This window comes from Mercenaria mercenaria, chromosome 4, assembly GCF_021730395.1.
Source record: "Mercenaria mercenaria strain notata chromosome 4, MADL_Memer_1, whole genome shotgun sequence".
NCBI lineage: Eukaryota > Metazoa > Mollusca > Bivalvia > Venerida > Veneridae > Mercenaria > Mercenaria mercenaria.
In genome coordinates this window covers 11,897,995-11,921,806 of record NC_069364.1, presented here as the reverse complement: position 1 = coordinate 11,921,806, position 23,812 = coordinate 11,897,995, and the positions used below count along the sequence as shown (strand labels likewise).

At 35.0% G+C, this 23,812-nt stretch overlaps 1 protein-coding gene across 5 annotated transcripts; it reads right to left on the bottom strand.

Moving 5' to 3' along the window:
- Positions 1-877: 877 nt before the first annotated feature.
- On the bottom strand, positions 878-20,381 carry LOC123551013 (mitochondrial tRNA methylthiotransferase CDK5RAP1-like). 5 transcript variants are annotated; one of them, XM_053540452.1, is made up of 15 exons: positions 20,180-20,381; positions 16,275-16,433; positions 14,176-14,225; positions 13,734-13,856; positions 12,945-13,048; positions 11,710-11,851; positions 8,880-9,008; positions 8,006-8,087; positions 7,565-7,685; positions 6,864-7,106; positions 6,238-6,391; positions 5,540-5,670; positions 4,362-4,511; positions 1,866-1,997; positions 878-1,052 (listed from the first exon to the last, which is right to left on the bottom strand). In XM_053540452.1, exons 5-15 carry the CDS (start codon positions 13,020-13,022, stop codon positions 951-953), a joined length of 1,464 nt encoding a protein of 487 aa, XP_053396427.1. In that variant the 5' UTR covers positions 13,023-13,048; positions 13,734-13,856; positions 14,176-14,225; positions 16,275-16,433; positions 20,180-20,381; the 3' UTR covers positions 878-950. The 5 variants fall into 5 exon arrangements, with proteins under 5 accessions (XP_053396427.1, XP_053396423.1, XP_053396425.1 ...); XM_053540448.1 differs by lacking the exon at positions 14,176-14,225; XM_053540450.1 differs by lacking the exon at positions 14,176-14,225 and having other exon boundaries at positions 20,197-20,381.
- Between the last annotated feature and the right edge of the window lie 3,431 nt (positions 20,382-23,812).

The following is a 23,812-nucleotide window of genomic DNA, read 5'->3' as shown; positions in this document are numbered from 1 at the left end:
CTCAAAAATAATTTGTTTGCAACGGAGTGTCAACTATCCTTATTTTCACCAACACATTTAAGTCGGGCTGTAAATTCAGTATGCGGAAATACATGTTCTGTGGAACAGATTAAAGATACCTTAGTTCTCTGAATAATGTAGGAAGTGTCATAAGTGTATTTAGCTGTTATTTCAGAGATGGAAACAAAATCTCAAACAGCACAGACCAATGTTTTTTTTGTCATACATGATACTAAAATGATACTACTTTGTGCAAAATAAAAGAACAAAATCATCAATATTTACTACTGATTTTTTTTTAACCATCAGTTGATTTATTAATAAAATCAGTCACACCTTCTATTCATTGATAAAACATAAACAATAAGTAAACATTTTCATTGAATAGGTATACTTGCCAGATGAGCAAAAGTCAGGCTTCAGGAAGGATTTATATGCAGTTTCTGTGATTTAAATTTTGACCTGGATAAAATTTCAAAATAAACAATAAAATTGACACCAAACCATCCACTTATAGCTTGACAAGAACTTTTGGTTCTGGTTGGCTAAAAATTAAACCAGCCAGTTATTTAGCCAGTTATTTACTTGTTCCCTACTTCTTACGGATCAAATATGGAAATCTAAACAGATGAAAATGGATCAAACTTGACATCCCAGGCAGTTAACCTAAACAAGTTCCTGGATTCTGTACCAGTACAAATAAAACCTGTTCTCTGCAAGTAAGTGCCAACTTCCCCATATGAATCAGATGTGGCAGACAAATGATTTCAAACTCTTATTATATCATCATTCACCTAGGGATCAAACAGATCTGCATACTCCCTATAATTAATTATGCTAAGTGGGCGGGCTAAAATTATGTGACGAGTAACAAGTCTGAACTGTACTATATTTTTATTTGCAACACGGTAATTATAAATACTTTGATCAAACTATTTTTGCAGCAATTATCAAGAGTGTATTTCTTTTAACACTTCATCACTGTCAGTATTATATAAATTAGTTATCTTCAATGCTGACCCGTACAACGTCTGCGCTGTAGTCTGTTCGATCTGCAACATAGAGAAAATTTGAAAATTATCTCAACCCAGCGTGTGTTTCAATGACTGTAATGTATTATCCAGTACAGAGTCCTGACCAGACCATATATTTCTGGTATCATCTGCGCTCGATGTTATACATTAACATAAAACGACTGGAAGCATCTGAAACAAAATTTTGATGAAAAATTACATTTCGTCACCTCAACGCATGAAGTAGATAACTGCATTGACTTAAAGAAGGTCTTACTCACTTTTTGCGCTAAGGTGACGATTTATAGAATAGTAATTCTATTTAAGAGGAATCAGATCACTCGCTCCTTGCTGCCTTTTTCAAATTATCAGTACATTGCTATTAGCTTAAAAAGTAGGTTGTGTGGGACATGTTATCACTTTCAGTTAGATCTTTATGAGATGTACCCTAATAGAGGTTAATGTCTTAATGGTTAAGTCATGTTTAGGGAAGGAAAGTTCATTAAAGCAAAGATTTCAAGTATTAACGTTTGATTTATTATGGTTAATGCTGTTTTTACAGTATTTCTGTGATCTGACTACCTGTATATCAAACCGGTGTTCCTAGATTCTACACCAATGTTGAACTGTTTTCCACAGGACGGTGAAAGCTTTTCCACACAAAAGGTAGAGGAGGGATAACTTCAGATAGTACATTGTTATCTGTCAAATTGTCTTGCCCAGGGATTGAACTTTTAATCTTTTCATTCACTTGCCCAGGGATTGAACTTTTAATCTTTTCATTCAATGTCTTGTGCTATGCCTACTGAACTAACCAGGTAGGTCAAATAGGACAGTAAATTCCTTGTATACCTTTATCTGTACATAGTCTCCTGGCCTTGGTTGCCTTGCTAGATTTCCATCTAAAACCTCACTATCTGGGAAGATAACTGCTAAACCTGCATCATTCCTACCAAACAGTGTATCTCTACGTTTCTTGCTGACCTGTGTGAAACATTAAGAGACTTGCAATTTAATATATAAACTTCTCTTATTTTAAAAATTAATTTTATAATGCTCCTTTTTAGCTGAGAAGTTTAAAAAATTTAATTTATTGCTATAAACAAGAGGGTCATGATGACCCTAGACCGCTCACCTGAGTAATATGAGCTACATGTTTCAAATGTCAAACTGATAATAAAATATTAAGAAAGTCAGTAGGTCACATTCATGGTCCATAAAATTCAGTTTTACGATTTGTGTGCAAAACTGCGTATGTCATCAAAATTTCAAGGCTGTATCCTAAAAACAAGAAAGTAGGTCAGTAGGTCAAGGTCACAGTCAAGTGACATATTACTTGGGGTCATCAGGTAATTATAATTAAACAGTCTTGGAAATGTGATCAGATTTTTTAAAGTATTTTTCCTATATAACTCACATAATAACTAAGTGACCCCAGGGCGGGGCCTCTTTAACCCCAGGGGCATAATTTGAACAATTTTGGTAGAGGACTACTAGACAATGCACCATACCAAATATCAAAAGCCTAGGTCGTATGGTTTCAGACAAGAAGATTTTTAAAGCTTTTTCCTATATAAGTCTATATAAAACTTGGAACCCCCAGGGTAGGGCCTCTTTTCACCCAAGGGGTACAATTTGAACAATTTTGGTTGAGGACCATAAGACAATGCTACAAACCAAATATCAAAGGTCTAAGTGTTGTGGTTTCAGACAAGAAGATTTTTAAACTTTTTTTCCTATATAAGTCTATGTAAAACTTGGGACCCCCGGGGCGGAGCCATATTTGACCCTAGGGGGATAATTTGAACAATCTTGGTAGAGGACCACTAGATGATGCTACATACCAAATATCAAAGCCCTAGACCATGTGGTTTTGTACAAGAAGATTTTCAAAGTTTTCCCTATATAAGTCTATATAAACCATGTGACCGCCGGGGCGGGGCCATATTTGACCGTAGGGGGATAATTTGAATAATTTTGGTAGAGGACAACTAGATGATGCTACACACCAGATATCAAAGCCCTAGGCCCTGTAGTTTTGGACAAGAAGATTTTTAAAGTCTTTCCTTTCAGTTGCCATGGCAACCAGAGTTCTGCACGGAATTCAATTCTTTGAACAATTTTGAAAGGGGACCACCCAAGGATCATTCCTGTGAAGTTTGGTGTAATTCTGCCCAGTGGTTTTCAAGAAGATTTTTTTTAGAAATTGTTGACGCACAACGCATGGCTGACGACGGACATCAAGCGGTCACAATAGCTCACCTTGTAACTTTGTGACAGGTGAGCTAAAAAGCTGAAAACTGTTAACAAAAGCCAATTGGCAAAAATCATCACATTAACATTAAAGTATGATATACCCATTTAAATACAGGAAATCATACTCTTCAATCAAATGGCTGCAATTTAAAATTCAAGTCGAGCTGACTATCTGGAACTCCAACATTTAAAAAAAAAACAAGAGGGTCATGATGACCCTGGATCGCTCACCTGAGTAATATGAGCCACATGTTTCAAATGGCAAACTGATGCTAAAATATTAAGAAGGTAGGTCAGTAGGTCACATTAATGGTAACTGAAAGTTGGTTTTAAGATTGGTGTGCAAAACTGTACATGTCATCCAAATTTCAAGGCTGTATCTTGAAAAACAAGAAAGTAGGTCAAGGTCACAGTCAAGTGATCCCTTATTGCTTGGGATCATCAGGTAATTATTTTAAAAGAGTCTAGGAAATATGATCTGATAATTTTTAAAGTATTTTTTCCTGTACAACTCATAATTACAAGTGACCCTCGAGGGTGAGGCCTCTTCACCCCAGGGGCATAATTTGAACAATTTTGGTAGAGGACCACAAGGCAATGCTACATACAAAATATCAAAGGCCTAGATCTTGTGGTTTTAGACAAGGAGATTTTTAAAGGTTTTTCCTATATAAGTCTATGTAAAACTTGTGACCCCCAGGGTGGGGCCTCTTTTCACCCTAGGGACATAATTTGAACAATCCTGATAGAGGACCAGAAGATGATGTCACATGCGAAATATCAAGGCTCTATGCCTAAGAAATTTTCTTAAGTTTTTCCTTTCCGTTGCCATGGCAACCAGAGTTCTGCATGGAATTAAATTCTTTGTATAATTTTGAAAGGGGACCACCTAAGGATCATTCCTGTGAAGTTTAGAGTAATTCTGCCCAGTGGTTTTCAAGAAGAAGATTTTTTTATGAAATGTTGACCGACACACATCGGACACTGAGCGGTCACAAAAGCTCACTATGAGCCTTTGGCTCAGGTAAGCTAAAAAAAAACAACTGAGTTTGAAATTTGGCAAACTATCAATAAATTTATGTATATACCAACCCCTTCAACAAGGACTGTATGAACCTGTCCTACATATGTTTTATTAAATTCCCCAGCCTCCTGTCTGAAAGTTGCTGCCAATTCTGCATGCCGTCTTTTCTTATCATCTTCTAAAACATCATCCTCTAACTTGTGGAAAGCTTGAGTTTTCTGAAAGTCATATTCTTTAATGTAAAACAGAGGAGACTGAGAGATGTGAAATATCAGTGTCGCAGTTAAAACGTGCTGAATGTTACTGTGTCTGGAAAATCAGTAAATTCTAAAATGTCATTATTTCAAAATTGGAAGAATAAACCCTACTGACTGAAACATGTTTGGTATAACTTTAAAAAAGTTTAAGTTTAACAGAATTTCAAGTACCATTACAGAGAGCTCCTGTCTATTAAATACATGTATGATCCAAAGTTGTAGCAGTTTAACCCCAAGGTCTAAAGTTTAACAAAAATCACTATCAACTTTGATTATTGATAACAGTAATTGGTAACTTGCAAAGAACAATTACAATGTAGGATAGAGATGAAATCTTGGTACACAATCAGATTAATAGACCACATTTACATCACAGCTGAAAATCTATGTTAAACCAAACAAAATAAAAAGTGTCATCAAACTATCATTTTTCCATTTCAGGTTTTTTTTCCAATTAAAAAAGATTAACTATTCAATATAGAAGTAATAGAAGTAATCCAGTAAAAAAAAGCTTCCGTGCTGTAATAAAAAAGTCTGTATTAAATAGATTCTGATTTGTCCATTCTTAGTACATATGCACATAAAACAGCAGCCAAGAAGAGATTATTTCCCTTGTAGAATGTTTTTTACTCAAGACACTTTTAATGCTTATATTCATGTTTTCGAGTTATTTCATGCTTATATTCTCATGTTTTTAAGTTGTAGACTTGAAAAGAAGTATGGGGTTTATTCTGCAGACTAATCTCTGAAGTGCAACAATATGAGAGTACCCGACTCCAGTTTACTTGTATTTCACATAATAATATTTAACACCCCTTTTTCTTTTCAATGCTTTATTCATTAGCAAATTAATAAATGGCTTGTGGAAAACAGGGCTATGGCTGACAGAAAATCTAGAAAGTATACCAATATGGTCCCGAATTGACTGAATTCAATACAAAACAATGAACAATTTCTTTTATTGGTATGAAGTCTCAAACGAAATATACCTGTCTCATGCTGTATGGAAAACAGAATACCATGCTATATTTGACATCTCTTATCAGTTTAATACTCTGCTGGTGAGCTTCCTCTGTCTCACCACAAAACCCACAGATGAAATCACTTGTTAATGCTACTCCTAAAATATTTAAAAATACACTTAAAGATCTGCAAAGACAATGATATCTCTATTTATAGGACCCGCACCTGAAATTCAGATAAGCTTTACTTGACAGACTTGCTCCTGAAATACAGAGGTAAGATCTATTTGACAGACTTGCACCTGAAATACAAAGATAAAATCTAATTGACAAGACTTGCACTTGAAATACAGTTTAACAGACTTGCAACTGAAATACACAGATAAGCTATGTTTGACAGATTTGCACCTGAAATAAACAGATAAGCTCTATTTGACAGACTTGCACCTGGACTAAACAAAGTAGCTCTATTTGTCCATATATATAAACAGGCAGCAGAAAGAAAGTAAACACATTGTGTTTCACTTTCATAACATAACAAAGGAAAAGAGCAGAACTACACAATAAAACACAATTCTCAGCAAAGAAAATACTGTTATTTCCTGTGAATAACTTTCATTTTCATTCAAACTGCATTCTTTCTATTACCTGAATTAATACAAAAATATGGCTGAAGATGAAAACTGGTTACAGACTGGCAACAAATTATGAAATCATCAACCCACCTGGTAGCAGACTACGAACATGTCCCACTAGATTCATGTAGGCCTCTACAGTATAACCTCTTCTCATTGCCTTTAATACCTGATTGTTACCACTCTGTGCTGGTAAATGCAGCTGATTACATATATTTCCTCGCTCTTTTATCAAATGTAAAACCTGGAATAGTACCAATAAAAAACCTAACAATATACAAGATGCTAAGCACAAAAATGATTTTGATTTTATCACAAATAATAAGTTTAATATTATAATAGTGGCTTGATCTGGGATGCTGTATTCAGCTTGAGTGGATTTTGCAAGGCTGGACTACACAAGTTGCTTCTTATATAAACAAGCCCTCACTTAAAATCCTTATTATTACCAAATGCAGGGCAGTCAAAAAAAACCCTTGAAGTTGGCAGTTTCAGTGGAAAAACTGGCAGCTTTACGTGTGAGTAGACAGTGATCTTCAATTGTAAATAGCTGAAGGAATCCACAGGCTCTTTATTCGTATTGGCTACCTGGAAAATGGCATTAATGCCTGCCAAAAAACAAGATGCACAATTTTGTGCAAATCACTAGTATTCCTCACACTTTTAAGTCTACAACATTGCTTGGAAAATTCCAGAAATGACACATTTAGAACTACCTCATCTGGGAAATCTTTGGGATGTGCAGCTGTAAACCTGATCCTCATATCCTTGTCAATGTCAGACACTTTGTCCAGCAGGTCAGCAAACCTTCGACCTCCTGATTTAGGTTTGTATATAGTCTTGAAACCTTCTCGTAGAGTTGTAGCTTGCGATCGATCTGGTACCCCATAGTAATCTGACTCGGATATATCACGGTAACTGTTTACATTCTGACCTAGAAGTGTGACCTCCTTCACGCCCTGAAAAGGTCAGATAAACCCTTATTGAAGCAAGCATACACAGAATAAAACATGAAGACTATTACACTGTTGACAAAAATGTGAAAGCACTATACTACACTTTAAACAAACAAATTTAGGAACAATTCATAAAGCTAATGCTACAAGATTAAGAAATACTCAAAAACAGTACTATGTGAAATCGTTATCATTCAGTTGGAACTTAATCTGCATAGGAATAAAATCCTATTGAATGAACCAAACTTCCATTTGTTTTATCTTTCTAATGTGAAATATAATAAAAAGCCGAAAAGCCAAAACAAAGTCGAAGTGTTGTGTACATACCTGACCTAATGAAAGTCTGACCTTTAGTAAAGTTCCTACACTTTTTCTTCCCTGATCTGATAACATTATATATGACCTCTAACGTAAAATATATGTGTCTATTTATCTCTCAATCTCATGCAAATGGTTCATACCTGATCTGATAATATTCTAACTTCCTCTAGTATAGAATCTATGGGTCTACTTCTCTCTCGACCTCGTGTAAATGGTACAATACAATAAGAACACATATTGTCACAACCTCGCATTATTGATCTGCAAAAGAGATAGAAAAAAATACAAAATTCGGTTTATGTGTTTACTGGTATTCTGAAAAGGATCTGAATGCAAAAAAAATTTTTTTCTGGGATGGTAATTACACCTACATTACAAGCTTGAAGACAACCAAAGATGCCACTTTGTAAATACTTTTATGTTGGTGGATAACACAATTAAAATGTCTTTTTGTTGTAACAGTAACTGTTGTTGTTGCAAGATTTTTCATGAAAAGAGTTTTTCTCAATACAGACTGTTAAAATCGGCCAGGTTATGTTCAAGAAGTAAAGCATTTACTACAGTGTGTGTAATATACCTACACATATGCTGTAACAGAGTCTTCATTCAATCTGACTGGCATAACATCAGCGTATGTCTCCTCCAGGGACAGTAAAACATTCACTGTAATATAAACAGTATCTACCTGTACATTTGTATAAGTAAATCAGATCAAACCAAAGGTAAATACTCCTGTTTTAAGATTTGAATACAATGTATTTGGATGCTAATAAGGTTTAAAAGTTATTTGACTGTCATGAATTGAAAACTGCACTTTGTTAACTGTCAACTGTTATCAAATTCAATACAGAGTTCCTGGATTATAGTACACATGCATGGAGAAATTAACATCTAACAACAAGAGCTGCTGGAGGACAGCAATGCTTGACCTTTTAAAAGCTGTGCCTCTAAAAAAATTAAGATATTGAAACCACTACATAAACAAGTATGAAAGGAGCACCAATTTTCTGTTATCGGACTACCCCCGTCTTATGACATTTAATGAGAAAACTGATTACACCAAAACAAAATGGTAGGACGAAAAAGTGAGATAACTTTGTGAAAAAGCAAAACAGAGTTACAGGACCTGTGCAATTCATGTCAAATCATCTCAGTGTATTTTCAATCCATATCCAAAAGTTGTTACTGAAATATCAGCTTACAAACAAAAACTTTTGCAGTTGAAAAAGGGGGATACCTTTGTGAAAAAGAAAAGTAGAGTAAAGGAACCTGTGCACTGCATGTGGAAATATTACAGTGAACAAGTGAGTGAAGTTTCAATCCATTCCCATTACCGGATACTGAGGTACCAGCTTACATACAAAAACTTACACAAACACGGAAACCGATGCAGATGTCAACGTGAGTCCAACAGCTCTACCCATTCTTCAAATTGTCAAGCTATAAATTTCATACCTGCACTTTGTTTGTTGTTTGTGACGGCTAACAACCTCGGCAAATCCCTGTAAGCATCAGGTCCACACACAATATCAACCAACTTTTCCTTCTCTAGAATCTGTGTCTTCAGTCTCTCTGCCATACAACCTGTTCATATAGATTTGAGCCAGGTTAAACTTTTTATAAATCATATATTCTTCTAAACTGAAGTATTACCTGCAGTAAATTCACAAAAAAGGTATCAAGTCTTTATTCTTTTGACCAAATCAGGCATGCTACAATTCATTTTGTCTTTATGGTTTTATTTAGTCCTTTTCCATAACTCTATCCACTCTGTTCCTGAATACAACTTTTCATCAGAATGTAAAGTAAGATGTACAAATGGCATGGCCAGACTAGTTATTATTTAATTTTTTTTTTTTTTTAAATATTTTTCAAGCAGGACATAAACGATGGGTAAGTGTTTTAAAAAACCTTCCACTGAACATACATATTATACAGTAAAGTACATGCAAATTTCAAAAAGTTCAAAACAAACCAAAAATGACAGTGAATTGGATTAATATTTGATCTGAGAAATATCCCGACATCATCAAGTAGTACTTTACGCAGACTGACTTTTGAGATCAATGTATATTAACATTCAATGTATTATGACAAGATAATTTTAGATATAATGAAAAAAAACTATTTCATGAAATGGGTTGAGAAATAAAAAATTTAAAATCCCTAATTACCTCCCTTTCATCTAATTTGCTTTAGTATGCTTTAAATCTGAAGCTTGAAAAGGTTACAAAAAGTTTCCGTCAGTACAATCATCAAAAATAATTGCCATAAAAAGGACTGTGATACAGAATTTTTTATAAAATCAAAAGTAATATACATGGGATTACAAACACTTTTTGTCAAGGGAGGTAATAATAATATACAAATAAAGTCAATAAAACATATTCAATGACAGAAGTAAGAAATTACTTGAAAAGTAATAATACTTGTTAGATATTCTCCAACAAAAAGTATGGTAGGGTTGATCAAATGCAATTGATCATTTATATATGACCTAATATATTATATATATTTTGTTATACCAGATTTATATGTTTTTGTGCCCTTTTTAGAAGTTCTGTGCTATTTTTTATTTTTTTAAATCATTTAATCTGAATACAGGGATTATAATGGGTAAGTCAATAAATTACATCAAAATCAGTTTAATACTGTGACTGACAACTTGTTACCTTGAAAATAATGGAAATACCGGGCAGTAATCAAACTTAACACACAATAATATCTATACCAGAAATGTCTCAAAGAATCTGGGTAGATAGTTCTATGGATTGGGCTCACCCCCACTCTAGGCTAAAAAACAATCAAACATTTTGAATTATAATTCAAAGAGAAGAAAAAAGCTAACCAAGCATAAGCCCCATTGAGTCAGTGTTCTCAAACACCACTTGCATAACTGTGCTTTGACTATAACCAGTTCCACCCCCAGCTCAGCACAAGGCCTCACAGCTTACTTGTAGGGACTAGGGAACAGGATGCCTGAGTCTAACAGGGTACACTTTCTGCCCTGTGTCTGGGGACTTTCCCTAGAGCCTCGCATTGAGAAACAAATTCCCAGTAAGTAGCTCCAATTGCAAGTTGCCTAGCAGCATGTTATTGACAGCAATATATTCCTGCATATATATTAAGCTTTTATAGATTTACAAATCTGTAAGTTTTATTTTATACATATATGTCTTAATTATCTATTCTAGACCTTAATCTTGACAAAATATAAACTTATTCCTGCAAAAACGTTTAAAATCATACAAGTAACTTTCATTTCCTATGAAATATCGGGATATTTAATAAACTGAATTACCTCCCTTTAATTAGATTGTACATATCTGTAGTTCTACAAAAATAATTTACATTTTGCATTTTTTAAATTCTATAATTCCCAAGGAAAGTATATTCAAGATAAAGTTTAAATATTTTAAACATAAATACCTTTTTGCCATTCTAAAGGTATTTTGTCTGTGGCCGTTACACAAACTTCCTTAACTGTTTTATATGTTTTCAGAAGATCACTAAATTTGGTCGCTGGTAGGTAACTAGGTATGATCACCAAAATTTAACTACTGTATTATTAAATGACAAATTTAACATTCTAAGGCAGTTCTATGCATAAACTTTAATAACAAAAATATTTTAATTTCCTCCCTGAAACCAACCTCTGTCTCGCCAGACCGAGATTTATGAAAATCAACCCAGGTAAAAGAATTGTAAAAACAATGATTTTGAATGCACTTGGTTAACATAAGGTACTTGTAAAAAGAAATGAAAATATGAAATCCTACTCAAACATTGATAAACTACAATAAACTTAAAATACTTCTAAATAAAGGGAGGTAATAACAATAATACAAAATTCATTATCAGAATAGAACTCTTTCCTGACAGCAATATAGCTCTGTGTAACCAGATAATTTGTCAACTGAACAAAAATGTATATTCATTAACAGAATGCAGAATGAAAGTTCAATTTTTTTTTTCAAAATGCAAAAACCTCTTCAATAAAATCAGGAGAAAATTGAAAGAAACATTTTACGTTTTAACTGTGACCCTTTTCAATATAAATATTTCTGAATACTGTCTTCATAGCCATTTTACACAACAAATATTAAAGATGTTAAACCATTATTCAACTAAAATAAAGATTAGCCTGCCCAGACCTAATACAGTGGGTACTATGGCCGTCCCAAAGCAAATTTAATTTCAAATTTTTAACATTTCTGTATGCCGTACCTTTTACAACCTGTCAGTTATATTTCGGTGTTTTGTAGTCATCATCAACAAAACTTACCCAGAATTCCTATCTTCATCCTGGTACCACCTTTCCTCAGCGGTCCCCTTCTTTTCAGTGTGGTAAGATGTTTCAGTTTTCTCCAGATCTTCTGTTCCGCCCCTTCTCTAATTGCACACGTCATAACCAACACTACATCTGCCTGTATAAGATCAATCATCAAATCAATTGTTTTGGTGTTACAGAATAACTTATGAGAAAAAAAATGAAATTTACATGAAAAAATAATTTCCAGATTTAAAAGTTCAAAAAAAAGTGTGAATAATTTAAGAACTGGAGCAAAATTAGTCAAACTGCATGTAAATAAGAAACACTTTTTTGAAAAAAATCCATCATTCTTTTTTTTTTTCAAGAACTATGCATGAATAAAACCCATCGCTTCATCCATCAAACCTGAAACTGGGAGTTTTTGAAAATGTTGGCTTCTTTTCAAGTTCAGGCTGTAGTAAGATATCTTTAATTTAAATATTTAAGATATCTTTACCAATGTCTATCATATGGCTATTAATGTATTTTACTTGCTTAAAATTCTAGCACATGAAAGCTTCTGAATTATTTTTCTTTTCAACATTTTATCAATTTTTACATCAAAATTTTCCTTTTATGCTAACTATTTTAAAGATATCCTGAAAGTTTTATAACAATCAAACAACAACAAATATCAAAACTGAAACTTTAAAACTTAATGGTGTCCAGACCGGCTGAAATTCACACTAGAAAGTATTCAAAATTAGATTTTTAGTTGAGAAAATTTTTACAAATCGAAACATTTTGAACAAACAATTATATACTGACCATTTCTGTTTTTTTAGAATGATGTAAAATACTAGCATTTTCATCAAGTACTTAAAATTGGCAAAAATCTTTGTTATGGAACAGGCAAATCAAACAGTTAATCAAAATAATTTGATGGTCAGATTGTTTTATATTTGTGATGGGCAATCTAACCATTAGTGGAGATATTGCCCATAAGAAAAATAACTCAATACTGTGAAATCATTAATATTCATGGGGGACTAATTTTCGTGGATTTCGTGGTTGACTCAATCCATGAAATTTAATCCCAATGAACAAGTAAAATTCCCATTCATTTTATGTTCAAAAGTTTTAAATCCACGAATTCATATCCCTACAAAATTATGGTTTTTACCAATACCTCAAAATTTCATTTTACAGTATGTCCTAGGATTGCATCAAATTAGCTGGACTAATCAACAGTAAACCTCATGACTTACCTCAGATATATTTGCAGTTCTTTGATAGCCTTTCTCCTGCAGTATAGACCAGGCTATTTCTGTATCATTGGTGTTCATCTGACAGCCATATACATCAAAATACACTGCAAAAAAGATTGCCAATTAATAAACTGAAACACTTCAATGGACCCGTCAATCTCTGACTATTCTAATGATCCTTTGAGAACTACAGTGAAACATGGCTCACCCCAGGCTCACTAGAGCAATTCATATGGTCTCCGCCATTTTTTCTAATAATTTCTTTGTTCGGATTCGTCAACACCTTGGATATATGGTGCAATTTGCTCTTCCCCTTGGGATCTCAAGCAATCCAATTTCACTGTAGTTTAAAACCACTTACTCATTATCAAAAGCAGAAAAGAAATCTTACCAAAGAGTTCACATAAAAATCAAACTGGATGATTTTAGTGAAATGCAAGAGCGATTTTTACCTCTCAAAGGTGATGTCAAATTTGGATGGGGATATGAGACTGAAATTTACTTCCCAGTATATCAATCAAGAGCCCTAACAACAATTTCCAAATTTATAATAAACGCTTATATGTCTGCAATCTAGTTTATAAACAGTGCATTATGACTAAATGTTTATGACATCTAAATAAACTATGTTGTTTAGTATCAGTGCATCAAGGTTTCGTATCCTGGTAGAATTTTCACTTGGTCTCCGCAATCCTTTACCAAGTGATCCAGCATTGTTAACACATTAAATTTTTTAGAATTTTCTTTACATTCAATGTAAAATTGGTAGGTTTAAGCTAAAGACTATACCTTTTCTTCCATGACCCTGTAAGTCACTGTCATTCAGATAGGGAATATTTACATTATCTATCCGCTTGTTCTGTTTAACAGCTGTGTTTGTACTGTTAGCAATAAAATGCTCTAAAGAAGGCCCTGAAAAAGATATAAACAAGAATGCTTTCCTGATGTCTCATAAGAAATTTCTGAGCTTTAGAAGTCACTGAAAAAAGTCCTATAGATGAAATAGCTTACAGTGATCATTAAATAAAATTGTCAATGAGCATATGTTTTCACAATAGCCCTGTAATAGATCTTCAATCTATTACCAGTATATTAGCCCTGTGCCTGCAGTCTCAGTACTTAGACTTTGGATCTATTACAAGACTATTGTGAAAACACATTTAATTAAACACTACATCAATGTGTAATTAAAACGAACTCTTCTCTGAAGGAATTACTGCAAAAATTCTACCAGGTTGGGCTTCTTGTCCATAGTAACCAATATACAGGTATAACTTTGCTCTAAAAAAAAGAAAAACAAGCAAATTCGATGAATTGGTATCCCCCGCCGAAATAGTTTGTGGTGAGGAATGGCAAAAAGATATATCCGGCAAAAAGTTAAGGATGTTAATAAGAAGCAAATAATTTCATTAGTCAAAATCAATTTAACAGAAAACAAATGTTTAATTAAAGAGTACATAATAAATGTATGATACTTTGATCCTGACTAAAGAATTTATTTTGATTGGGATATGCTTACTGTAATAAGCTTAGCTTTTAAAATTAAATGCAGTTAATTGAAATATGAGCTTGAAGTTTAACTGGAATGAAATATTGTCTTTGAGTGGTTTGGCACCAGGTGTTGCTGTTTTACATGTACATTTGAACTTAAAAGATCAGATGTCCTTAAGAGAACACAGGTAAGATATCTTGAACATGGCTGAGGGCAAGGTTTGTGCAGTCACAACTTAACATGTTGAAGGTTTGAACATTTAAAAAAAAAACACAAGGAATGGAAATATATATCTATATATAGATATATGTATATATTTATTTTTTTAGGGGGTGGGGGTGCAGGGGAACGGGAGAGGAAACAAAATTTCACATGTTGATTATAAATATTGATCGAAAATTAAAAATGAAAAAAAAAAAGGTAAAAGGGTGAAGTTGGAGTGGGGAGGGGAGGGGGGGAGGCAGAGGATGCATGATCAGTGGTGGGCATGACTGGGTGGAGAAGTGAGGTGGGGGAATGGTACAACTTTGAAGGCTTGAAAAAAATCTAAAATAAGAAATGAAAAAAAAAATTAATTTTTTTTGGGAGGGGGGGGGGGGGGGGGGGTTGGGAGGGGGGGGGGGTGTGACCAAGGCAAGTGGGTGACCAGGTGTGGGTGCGCAACTTCACATGTTTATAATAAATGTAAGAAAAGAATGAAAGAAATTTAATGAAATTCTGCCAAATGGTAAGTTTGTTATGTACAAATATGTGGATTTTTAGACAATTAAAGGGCAATAACTCTGAAGTTACAAAAAGAAATCCGTACAAAATTGTCTGTGCACAACCACATTATAGTGCTCTAAATTCTGTTAAAGTTTCATAGTTCTAGGTCAAATATATCAAAAGTTATGATGCAAAAATTGGCATATCTATAGATCTATAGTACCCTATATAGTTAACACTAGAAACTTCTAAGGGCAATAACTCTGGTGTTACTTGGGCAATCTGTCTGAAACTTGATGGGCCCCATAACCTCATAGTGTTGAACATGTATATGAAGTTTGTTTGGAAAAAATCTAAGGAATGATTTTTTTTTGGGGGTGGGGGGGGGGGGGGGGGGGGGGGGGGTCGGGGGATGGGGTGATCAAGCTAAGGGGGTGACCAGTTGTGGGTACACAACTTCACATGTTTACAATAAATGTTCATGGAAAAGAATGAAAGAAATTTAATGAAATTCTACCAAATGGTAAGTTTGTTATGTACAAATATGTGGATTTTTATACAATTAAAGGGCAATAACTCTTAATTTACAAATAAATCCAAATGAAATTGTGTGTACACAACCACATTATGGTGATCTAAATTCTGTTTAAGTTTCATAGTTCTAGGTCAAATATATCAAGAGTTATGATGCAGAAATTGCCATATTTATAGTACCCTATATAGTTAACACTAGAAACTTCTAAGGGCCATAACTCTGGTGTTACTTGGGCAATCTGACTGAAACTTGACGGGCCGCAAGAACTCATTGTTGTGAACATGTATCTGAAGTTTTAAATAAATATTCCCAACCATTTCCTAGACATGGCTCCCGACAGACGGATGGCCGGAAGGACGGACGGACAACGCCAAAACTATATCCCTCCGACTTTCGTCGGGGGATAAAAAAAGAAAGAATGTTTGTATGTATTCTAAGTAATGACATATATCCGTTTAATTAGGATTGTTGTGTACTGATTAACTTTAAATTCTGACTAATTCCCAACACTACCCAAAGACAAATCTGAGAATTCTGACTCATTCCCGTGATTTAAAACAGAAAAATACATTTTTTACCTTTTATAACTATTCCTTACCTTTCTTTAATTGTCTCACTTTATCTGCTGCTTCCTGATTCTGAACAGCTGCAGGCTTTGGCTCAGATTTTGATGACAGGCACACCGAATTCTGTCCTCTGCCTATATACCTCAAAACCATCCTGCCTTTACCAACTGCTCTATTACAAAACATTTTACCTACAAAAGAAAATTCAGAAGTCTTACATTTACGTGACAACTTGAAATAATGATTTCCTGTTTAATAAAAACATCAAATTCTGTCTTGAAACTGGTTCCTAGCCAGTATGTAACAGTTCTTAGAAAATGGTGAGTTTTTAAAGGCATTTAACTATCCAAAAGTGTGGCCCATTTATACAGTCCTTTTCTGGAATTCAATTATAATGTTGTTTTGTCTTACACCAAAAGTTGTTTTATAAATATATATAATCCCTGCTTACACTGTGCATCAATGTCAACTTGTAGAAGTTAGCTACATTCCACTTTGTTATTTAATAATTAAGGAAAGCAGAACAGACTTGATTGTCAATAACTATCACAATTGTATTGCAATAGTGACCTGCAACAGCAACAGTATCGCAATGGTACGTTCCGCAATACCAACAGTATTGCATTACTAATTTAGTCAAAAATGGCCTCAATAGTCACCCCTAAGTACCAGTACACAAAGAAAATACACCCCACACCTCCTTCCCTCTGGACTCCCCGCCCCAACCCCACCCCCACCCCGGCACCTCCTGTTCCCTTTATCTATAAATTACACCCCCACTCTTGTCCCCCCAAAACAACTGCTTCCACAGGGAGTATTTTCTGGAACAGGTCATCATTTGGATTATCCTACCCCAAACTACCCACCATCATCAAAGTTTTCAAACTAGAGTGGTGGAACCTATGCTCGCGGTATTCCTGTGCTCGCGGTATTTCGATAAATACGCTCTCTGCAGAAGCACAGATAAAAATATTTCATCATACTAAGTTCAACACCGACCAGTTGTGAAATGCCTTTACAACAAACGTAGCAATAGCCACGCATGCCGCTCACGTGACGTATACAGCAACCGATACATTTTACGCAATCTGTTTTCGTCGCACAAATCTCAGACAAATACGTCAAAATCACCCAGCTAAAGTTAGTCTTTTAGAAATCATGTATTGAATTCAGATATAAGATACATTTAAGAGCAATATGTGATGAATGTGACGCCTGGCTACACTACGAGTCCCTGTCGAACCATGAAAAGATCGATGTTGATCATAGTATTTTGACGAAGTCCAAATGGCTCTTGCTGAGATGTAGGGAGGAGTAATTATCCTACACACCAAAGAAGTGTAGGAAACATTAGTGAGTTAATCACTGTCATCTGAAACATTAATTCTTGAACATTCTGTTTTTATCTTACATTATTATACGTTTTTATGCTTTGTTCTAATAGTGATTCCATTTCTGTAAGAGAAATATACACATAGAGGCACATACTAAATTTCATCCTCATTTCTTTTGTTTTTCACATAATAAATGAGTAATATTCCAAATATTATACTCGCATATGCTTGACTGTTCATTTTTAGCCTGCTTAAATTTTGTTTCATTCTTAGTTTGATAGATATATCATACCGCCAGCATAGGTTCCCTTCAGGGCGAAATTTCACATTCTCACGTATGCCGTGTCGACAGCTCACAAGACGACTAAGTCATGTGATGACGCACATCAACAATATGTTTCGATAAAAGAAGGATAACTTTATGTTTTTGCATAGGCAAATCGAAATAATAATCTTTTCTTGCTTCTTTAAAGGATATATTTACAAAATACCGCGAGCATAGGTTCCACCACTCTACAGAAACTTAACAATGCCAAAAAGATCTATCTATCTATAAATACTGCATGACACCCTTGCGAGTATTTTATGCAGGTGCGCGTCAGTGCATAAGAGTTTAAAAGCAGGAATGTACAGGAGAAATAAAGTAATACATAAAGTATTTGTGAGAATTTGAGACAAAGCTGATAGTGCTAATAAAAAGGCGAAATGTACAGTAAAAGGATTAAAAACAGCCTGGTCACTCAGAAGTCCTGGCCCAGTTTGGTTACCCCTTGCCTAAACTGGTCCAGGGTAGGTGCTTGAGCAATGTCAGCCGGCAAAGAATTCCAGAGAATGATGGTAGCCGGGTAGCAAGAGAACTTGTAATAATTACAGGGTGTTTGAATTTGCCGGAAAGATAGGGAATGCATGTGTCTAGTGAGCCGGGTAGGAGATAAAATATAAGATGGCATTGGCACTGCAACCAGTCCATGGACAATCTTGTAAAACATCAGTAGCCTGGCATCATTTCTTCTGTTTGCAAGGGAACGCCACCCTAATTGCTTTAACATGTGTGTGACACTGCTGTAATTTGAATAGTCACTGGTGACCCATCGAGCGGCCCTGCGTTAGACCATCTCGATTTTATGTATGTTGAGTTGTGTATGTGGACTCCACACTGAGCTGCAGTACTCTAGTTGTGGTCTAACAAGGGTTTTGTAGGCAAATTCCCTAATATTTTGCTGTTTGGAGGGAATATTGCGCTTAATGAATTAAGTGTTTGACCAGCTGTTGAAGTGACCTGGTTTATGTGTTTGTTCCAGTTTAGATCTGAAGTGATGCTAACACCAAGGTATTTTGCATCACTCACGGTTGCTAGTGTCTGCCCATGTAGTGTGTAAGTGGATTTGTAAGGGTGTTTAGACTTGGAAATATTAATCACTGTACATTTGGATGGGTTGAATTCCATATCCCATGTGTGTTCCCATATTTGTAACCTGGTTAAGTCCTCTTGCAGAGTATGTTGTTGTGTAACATTGTTGACTGTAATATAAACAGCAGTATCATCAGCAAATAACCGGACCTGTGAAACAATGTTTTCAGGCAGGTCGTTTATGTATAGCAGAAAGAGAAGAGGGCCGAGGACAGAGCCCTGTGGGACACCAGATGTGAGCGGGACCTCATCCGACTTATCACCATTGACTAAGACAGACTGACGACGACCGATGAGAAATGATCTGACCCACTGTAGTGTACAGTCCTGGATGCCATGTTGGTGCAGCTTATATAGTAACTTTAGGTGTTTAACCTTATCAAACGCCTTTGAGAAGTCGAGGAGTATTAAGTCTGTTTGGTGACCTTGAATTAAATTCCTGGATAGGTCCTCGACAAGTCCTAATAGTTGAGTTTCGCATGACCGTTTTGACCTGAAGCCATGTTGAAGGTGATAAAGTATGTTGTTGACCTGGAAATGTTTAGTGATGTTTGATGCGACAATGTGCTCCATAACTTTGCAAAGAACACGTCAGGGAAATGGGTCTATAGTTAGCAGGGTTGCTTTTGTCACCTTTCTTAAAGAGAGGAGTGACATTCGCCTTGGACCAGTCGGAGGGGATAGTGCCTGTTTCTAGAGATTTTTGGAAAAGTTTGGTGACCAGAGGGGCAATTTGTACACTTAGGTTTTTCAGGACTACCGGTTTTAAGTTATCGGGACCGCAAGCTTTGTCACTATGTAATGTGGACAAAAGCTTTTGGACACCATTTACACTGATGGAAATTTCAGGCATTTTGGGGTATTGAGGCTTTGGGGCATTGCTAAACAGGTATTTAGTTTTCATTAAGCATAGCTGACTTAGTTTTAAGGGATTCATTGGAGTGAAGACGGACTGGAATTGGCGGTTGAGAACATTTGCCTGGCCCCTGCTATTTGTGAGAAGGTTATCATTTTCCGATAGTGGGGCAATGCCTTGGGTGTCCTGTTTAGCATTTTTGATGGTTGAAAAGAGCTTTTTATGGGAGTTTTGACCTGGTTTGGGGTATTGTGAAATTACGCGCTAGTACAGATAAAAAAATACAAAGTATTTATATTATCCATAAAGAACATCAGAATGATACATTCAAAATACCTGTACTTTATGCAAACCTACGAAAACAGGTTTTGTGTCCTCTACTAAATTAAGGGGGAAACACTACTTTCTATAGTTTTGTCGGCCATAGTCCAGGCTTTGCACCACTAAAATTATGACTCTAATATACTGACTAAAGGTTAGGGTTAGGTCGACTATGGCCACAGTTGTTCGTTTGCAAATTAAGGTTCCCATGTGGTGTTATAAATAAAAGGGAAGTAACTTTGTAGAAGAAACGAGTATCGAGTACCAGTGTGCCGTACCCGGAACATGTTTCATTACAATCTTACAGTACATAATTATGCACAGGTCAAAGGAGTGAAAGTATGCATTAAAATATTATAGAATAATTTGTAATGCTCTCAAATGGATTTCTGATTTTCTAGAGGATAGGACCCAGACAGAAGTCCTGGAAAGTGAAATTAATATAACCTCTGGTGTCCCCCAGTGCACGTTTCCGGGTTATATAATCTTTTTAATCTACAGCCATTTCTTTGTCGACTGTATAAAAAATAGTACTTTAAGAATCTTTGCCGATGATAGCATAATTTGTGGAGAAATTAAAACTTTAAATGACTCAAACAGCTATAAAAATGTATTTTATACTTTGTTAATGACTCAAAACGTTTTCAGTCTGATTTGGAAGCTGCTGGTAAATGGGAACATGATTGGTTGAACCTGTTTGGTTGATGCAACATCCTTAGTATTACACAGAAAAGGAATCCTATTCAGTTTAGTTATTAACCACATCATCATACACCAGAAAAAGGTCAGTACACGTGATTAACGTTGGTATGTGACACTTCAAAACATCCTGGAATGGGAAAAGCTGATATTTTAAACTCAGTAACTAACAAAGGAGGTCAGTCTCTTGGGTTTTCTACGTATAAATAAAAAAAAATCTCTTCTAAATTTTGTGAAAGAACATGCATGCATATAAAGCCATAGTAAAAATTAATTAAAAATATATTATTGTAATAAATAAAATCATTTTGTTTCCGTGGTTTCGGCTTACGTTTTTCTTTTAGCAAACAGACGGCATACTATTCAGGGGCAAAATCATATCTGTTTACGTGCTGATATAATTAAGGTTATTGCTTTTGCTTTTTCTAGTAGATTTTGGAATATTGGCCATTCCAATCCTAGAAGGAAAGTAAAAAGTAAATAGTTTTCCTAAAAAAAAACGACAAAAAACAAAACAAAAAACAAAAAAACACACACACACACAAACGCTAATAAAACATAGAAGAATATTGAACGTATTATGAACTGCATTCAATGAACCGAAATTATTATCAGCAATGATAAGTGTTATCTCCAAATATACTTCATTACTGGATTTTCAAATACTACCAAACCAAAAATCTGTAAAGAAGAATCAAAATTTCGAAAATCCTGTTACGTTCAATTGACGTCAATATGATAAATTGACGGGAGATTGGTGTAATTTAGTAAGATTACAGTACTTTAAGAAAGTTAATCTGTGGTTAGAAAGTTAATCTGTGGTTATTTTGTAGCAATCGTAACATCCTATAATTTTGAGAAATGCATATACTCTAAGATACGACACTTTCAAAATGAACACATTTCAGGCTAGACTATACAAACATTGCATTAATGGAACTGATATGGGCAGAATAAACTTACTAGATTAGTACTAGAAGTATTGTACAGATCGTTTTAAAACAAACAGTAGGAAAGTAGTCATGGAAAAGAGCACCGTACAAAAGACAGAAGACATTTAAAAATCTGGGGAAAAATAATTCGAGGTATGCGATAATAAAAACGTAAGAAAGGGCCACAGAGACCAAGTATAGTGGTTTACATGTAAAACTCACATATTTTTGGTCTGGGAACTGTATGAATTGTACAAAAAAAACAGCAACGTTGGAAATGGATGTAAGTGTATGAGATAAACTGTTTTCTGTACTTGAATTTTGAATGTACCTTTGCAAGTTCAAACAGTTGGGTGTGCTGTATATGTCAGTAAGACATTGCTGAAGGCATATGCCTCAACAAAGGTTTCCTGTAACAATAAATTGACGAAATCTAAAAAATTGACAAGAAAATAATAATAGTCGTTGTGACAATTTGTTGACTTCTACATGGACATGGTGGTTACCGTGCTGACGTACAAACTACAAAACTAGTTTATCATGACCAGACAATGTGCTGCGTGCAAGATTCAGAACACAACCTCAAAATTGGATGTCGCACTTAGAGGTCAAAGATTTTTCTTCATTTTGCCGGTCTAAAACTTTTGTATACATAGATGAATGATTAAAAAAACATTGCACAAACATTCACCATCGTAAGACTGTTTGTTACATACTTAATTCAGACCCTTATTTCAAAGTTTAAGGTCAAATGTCTAAGGTCATTTTGTTTTTTTTTCCAGTCCTCATAATTTATATCAAGGCGATAAGTTCTTTGAAAGAGTTTTACACATAGCTCAAATGTCAGGATTTTACTTCAGGTTTAATCTAAATGATATATTGTCAAAGTGCCATTACTCAAAGCTTATGTTTCCTACTATATATCACATAAAGTCTAAGTTTTGAAAGAAATACAATGTAAACGTTATTAGATGACTCGTTATCTATATTGCGGAAGTGAAAATAGTTCAAGAATACTAAATTTTGCTGGGCTACTCGAAGAAAAAAATGAAAATCTATTTCTGATGTCATGTGATGAAATACTTATTACTGGCTTAAAAGTCAAAACAATTGGCACTTGCTCAACCGGAAATCTGGCCATAGTTTTTACTATTGACCTGCACATCATTTAATACATGTATAATATTTATATTGTTATTTTATTTGATACTTTATATACGTTACTGTAAATATTAATGCTATAACCCAGGTCAGTTACCGGAAGCAGTAACCGATTACTGGACCGGCTGTAGACCGGGATTAAGTGTAGATGCAGCAAAATGAACAAAGGAACAGACCGCTTTTTGAGAATTGCTGAGAACATGTTATATGACTGTTAGAACTAGAGCCTTTCCACCACATCCTCTTTTGAAGAGATCAAAGATCCATGGGTATAATATGAAAAACTAAAAAGCGATTGTCGAGTCGAATGGAGTAAAAAGTGCATCCAGTCCGGGGCTCAAACCCGGAAACTCTTGCTTACAGTGCTTTACTGACTGAGCTAACCTGACACATATTTTTCCTTAATGATACCAAGTTCGTATCGTATCACGAGCAACTGCCGCAGAATGAGAATTAAACGGATTGTGGCTGTGACTCAAAAATGGAGGAAGGCAGGAAGCCATCCACTGACACTTTGTGACTGGATATCACAATGGACTGACCGCCCGAGGAGTATCATCGAAAAGCTCGTTGACGACTAAGGCTGAATGAAATACTCATTGATGACCGCTTTCCTGATGAATGAAATACTTGTTGATGACCGCTTCTCGACTGGATGAAATACTAGTTGATGACCGCTTCTTCACTGAACTAAATACTCGTTGATGATCTCTTCTCGGCTGAATGAAATACTCATTGATGACCGCTTTCCGGCTGAATGCCATACTCGTTGATGTCCGCCTTTAGGCTAAATGAAATACACGTTGATGACCGCTTTTCAGCTAAAACAAATACTCGTTGATGACCGTTTCTCGAC

What these genes read in the sequence shown, in the direction of transcription:
- LOC123551013 (XM_053540448.1), bottom strand. Translation starts at nt 16,428, where the DNA reads ATGTTTTGTAATAGAGCAGTTGGTAAAGGCAGGATGGTTTTGAGGTAT. An exon ending in ACAGGGTCATGGAAGAAAAG is followed by an intron (nt 13,049 to 13,733) that starts GTATAGTCTTTA and finishes TCTTTTTTGCAG; the next exon opens with TGTATTTTGATGTATATGGC. An exon ending in GAACTGCAAATATATCTGAG is followed by an intron (nt 11,852 to 12,944) that starts GTAAGTCATGAG and finishes GATCTTATACAG; the next exon opens with GCAGATGTAGTGTTGGTTAT.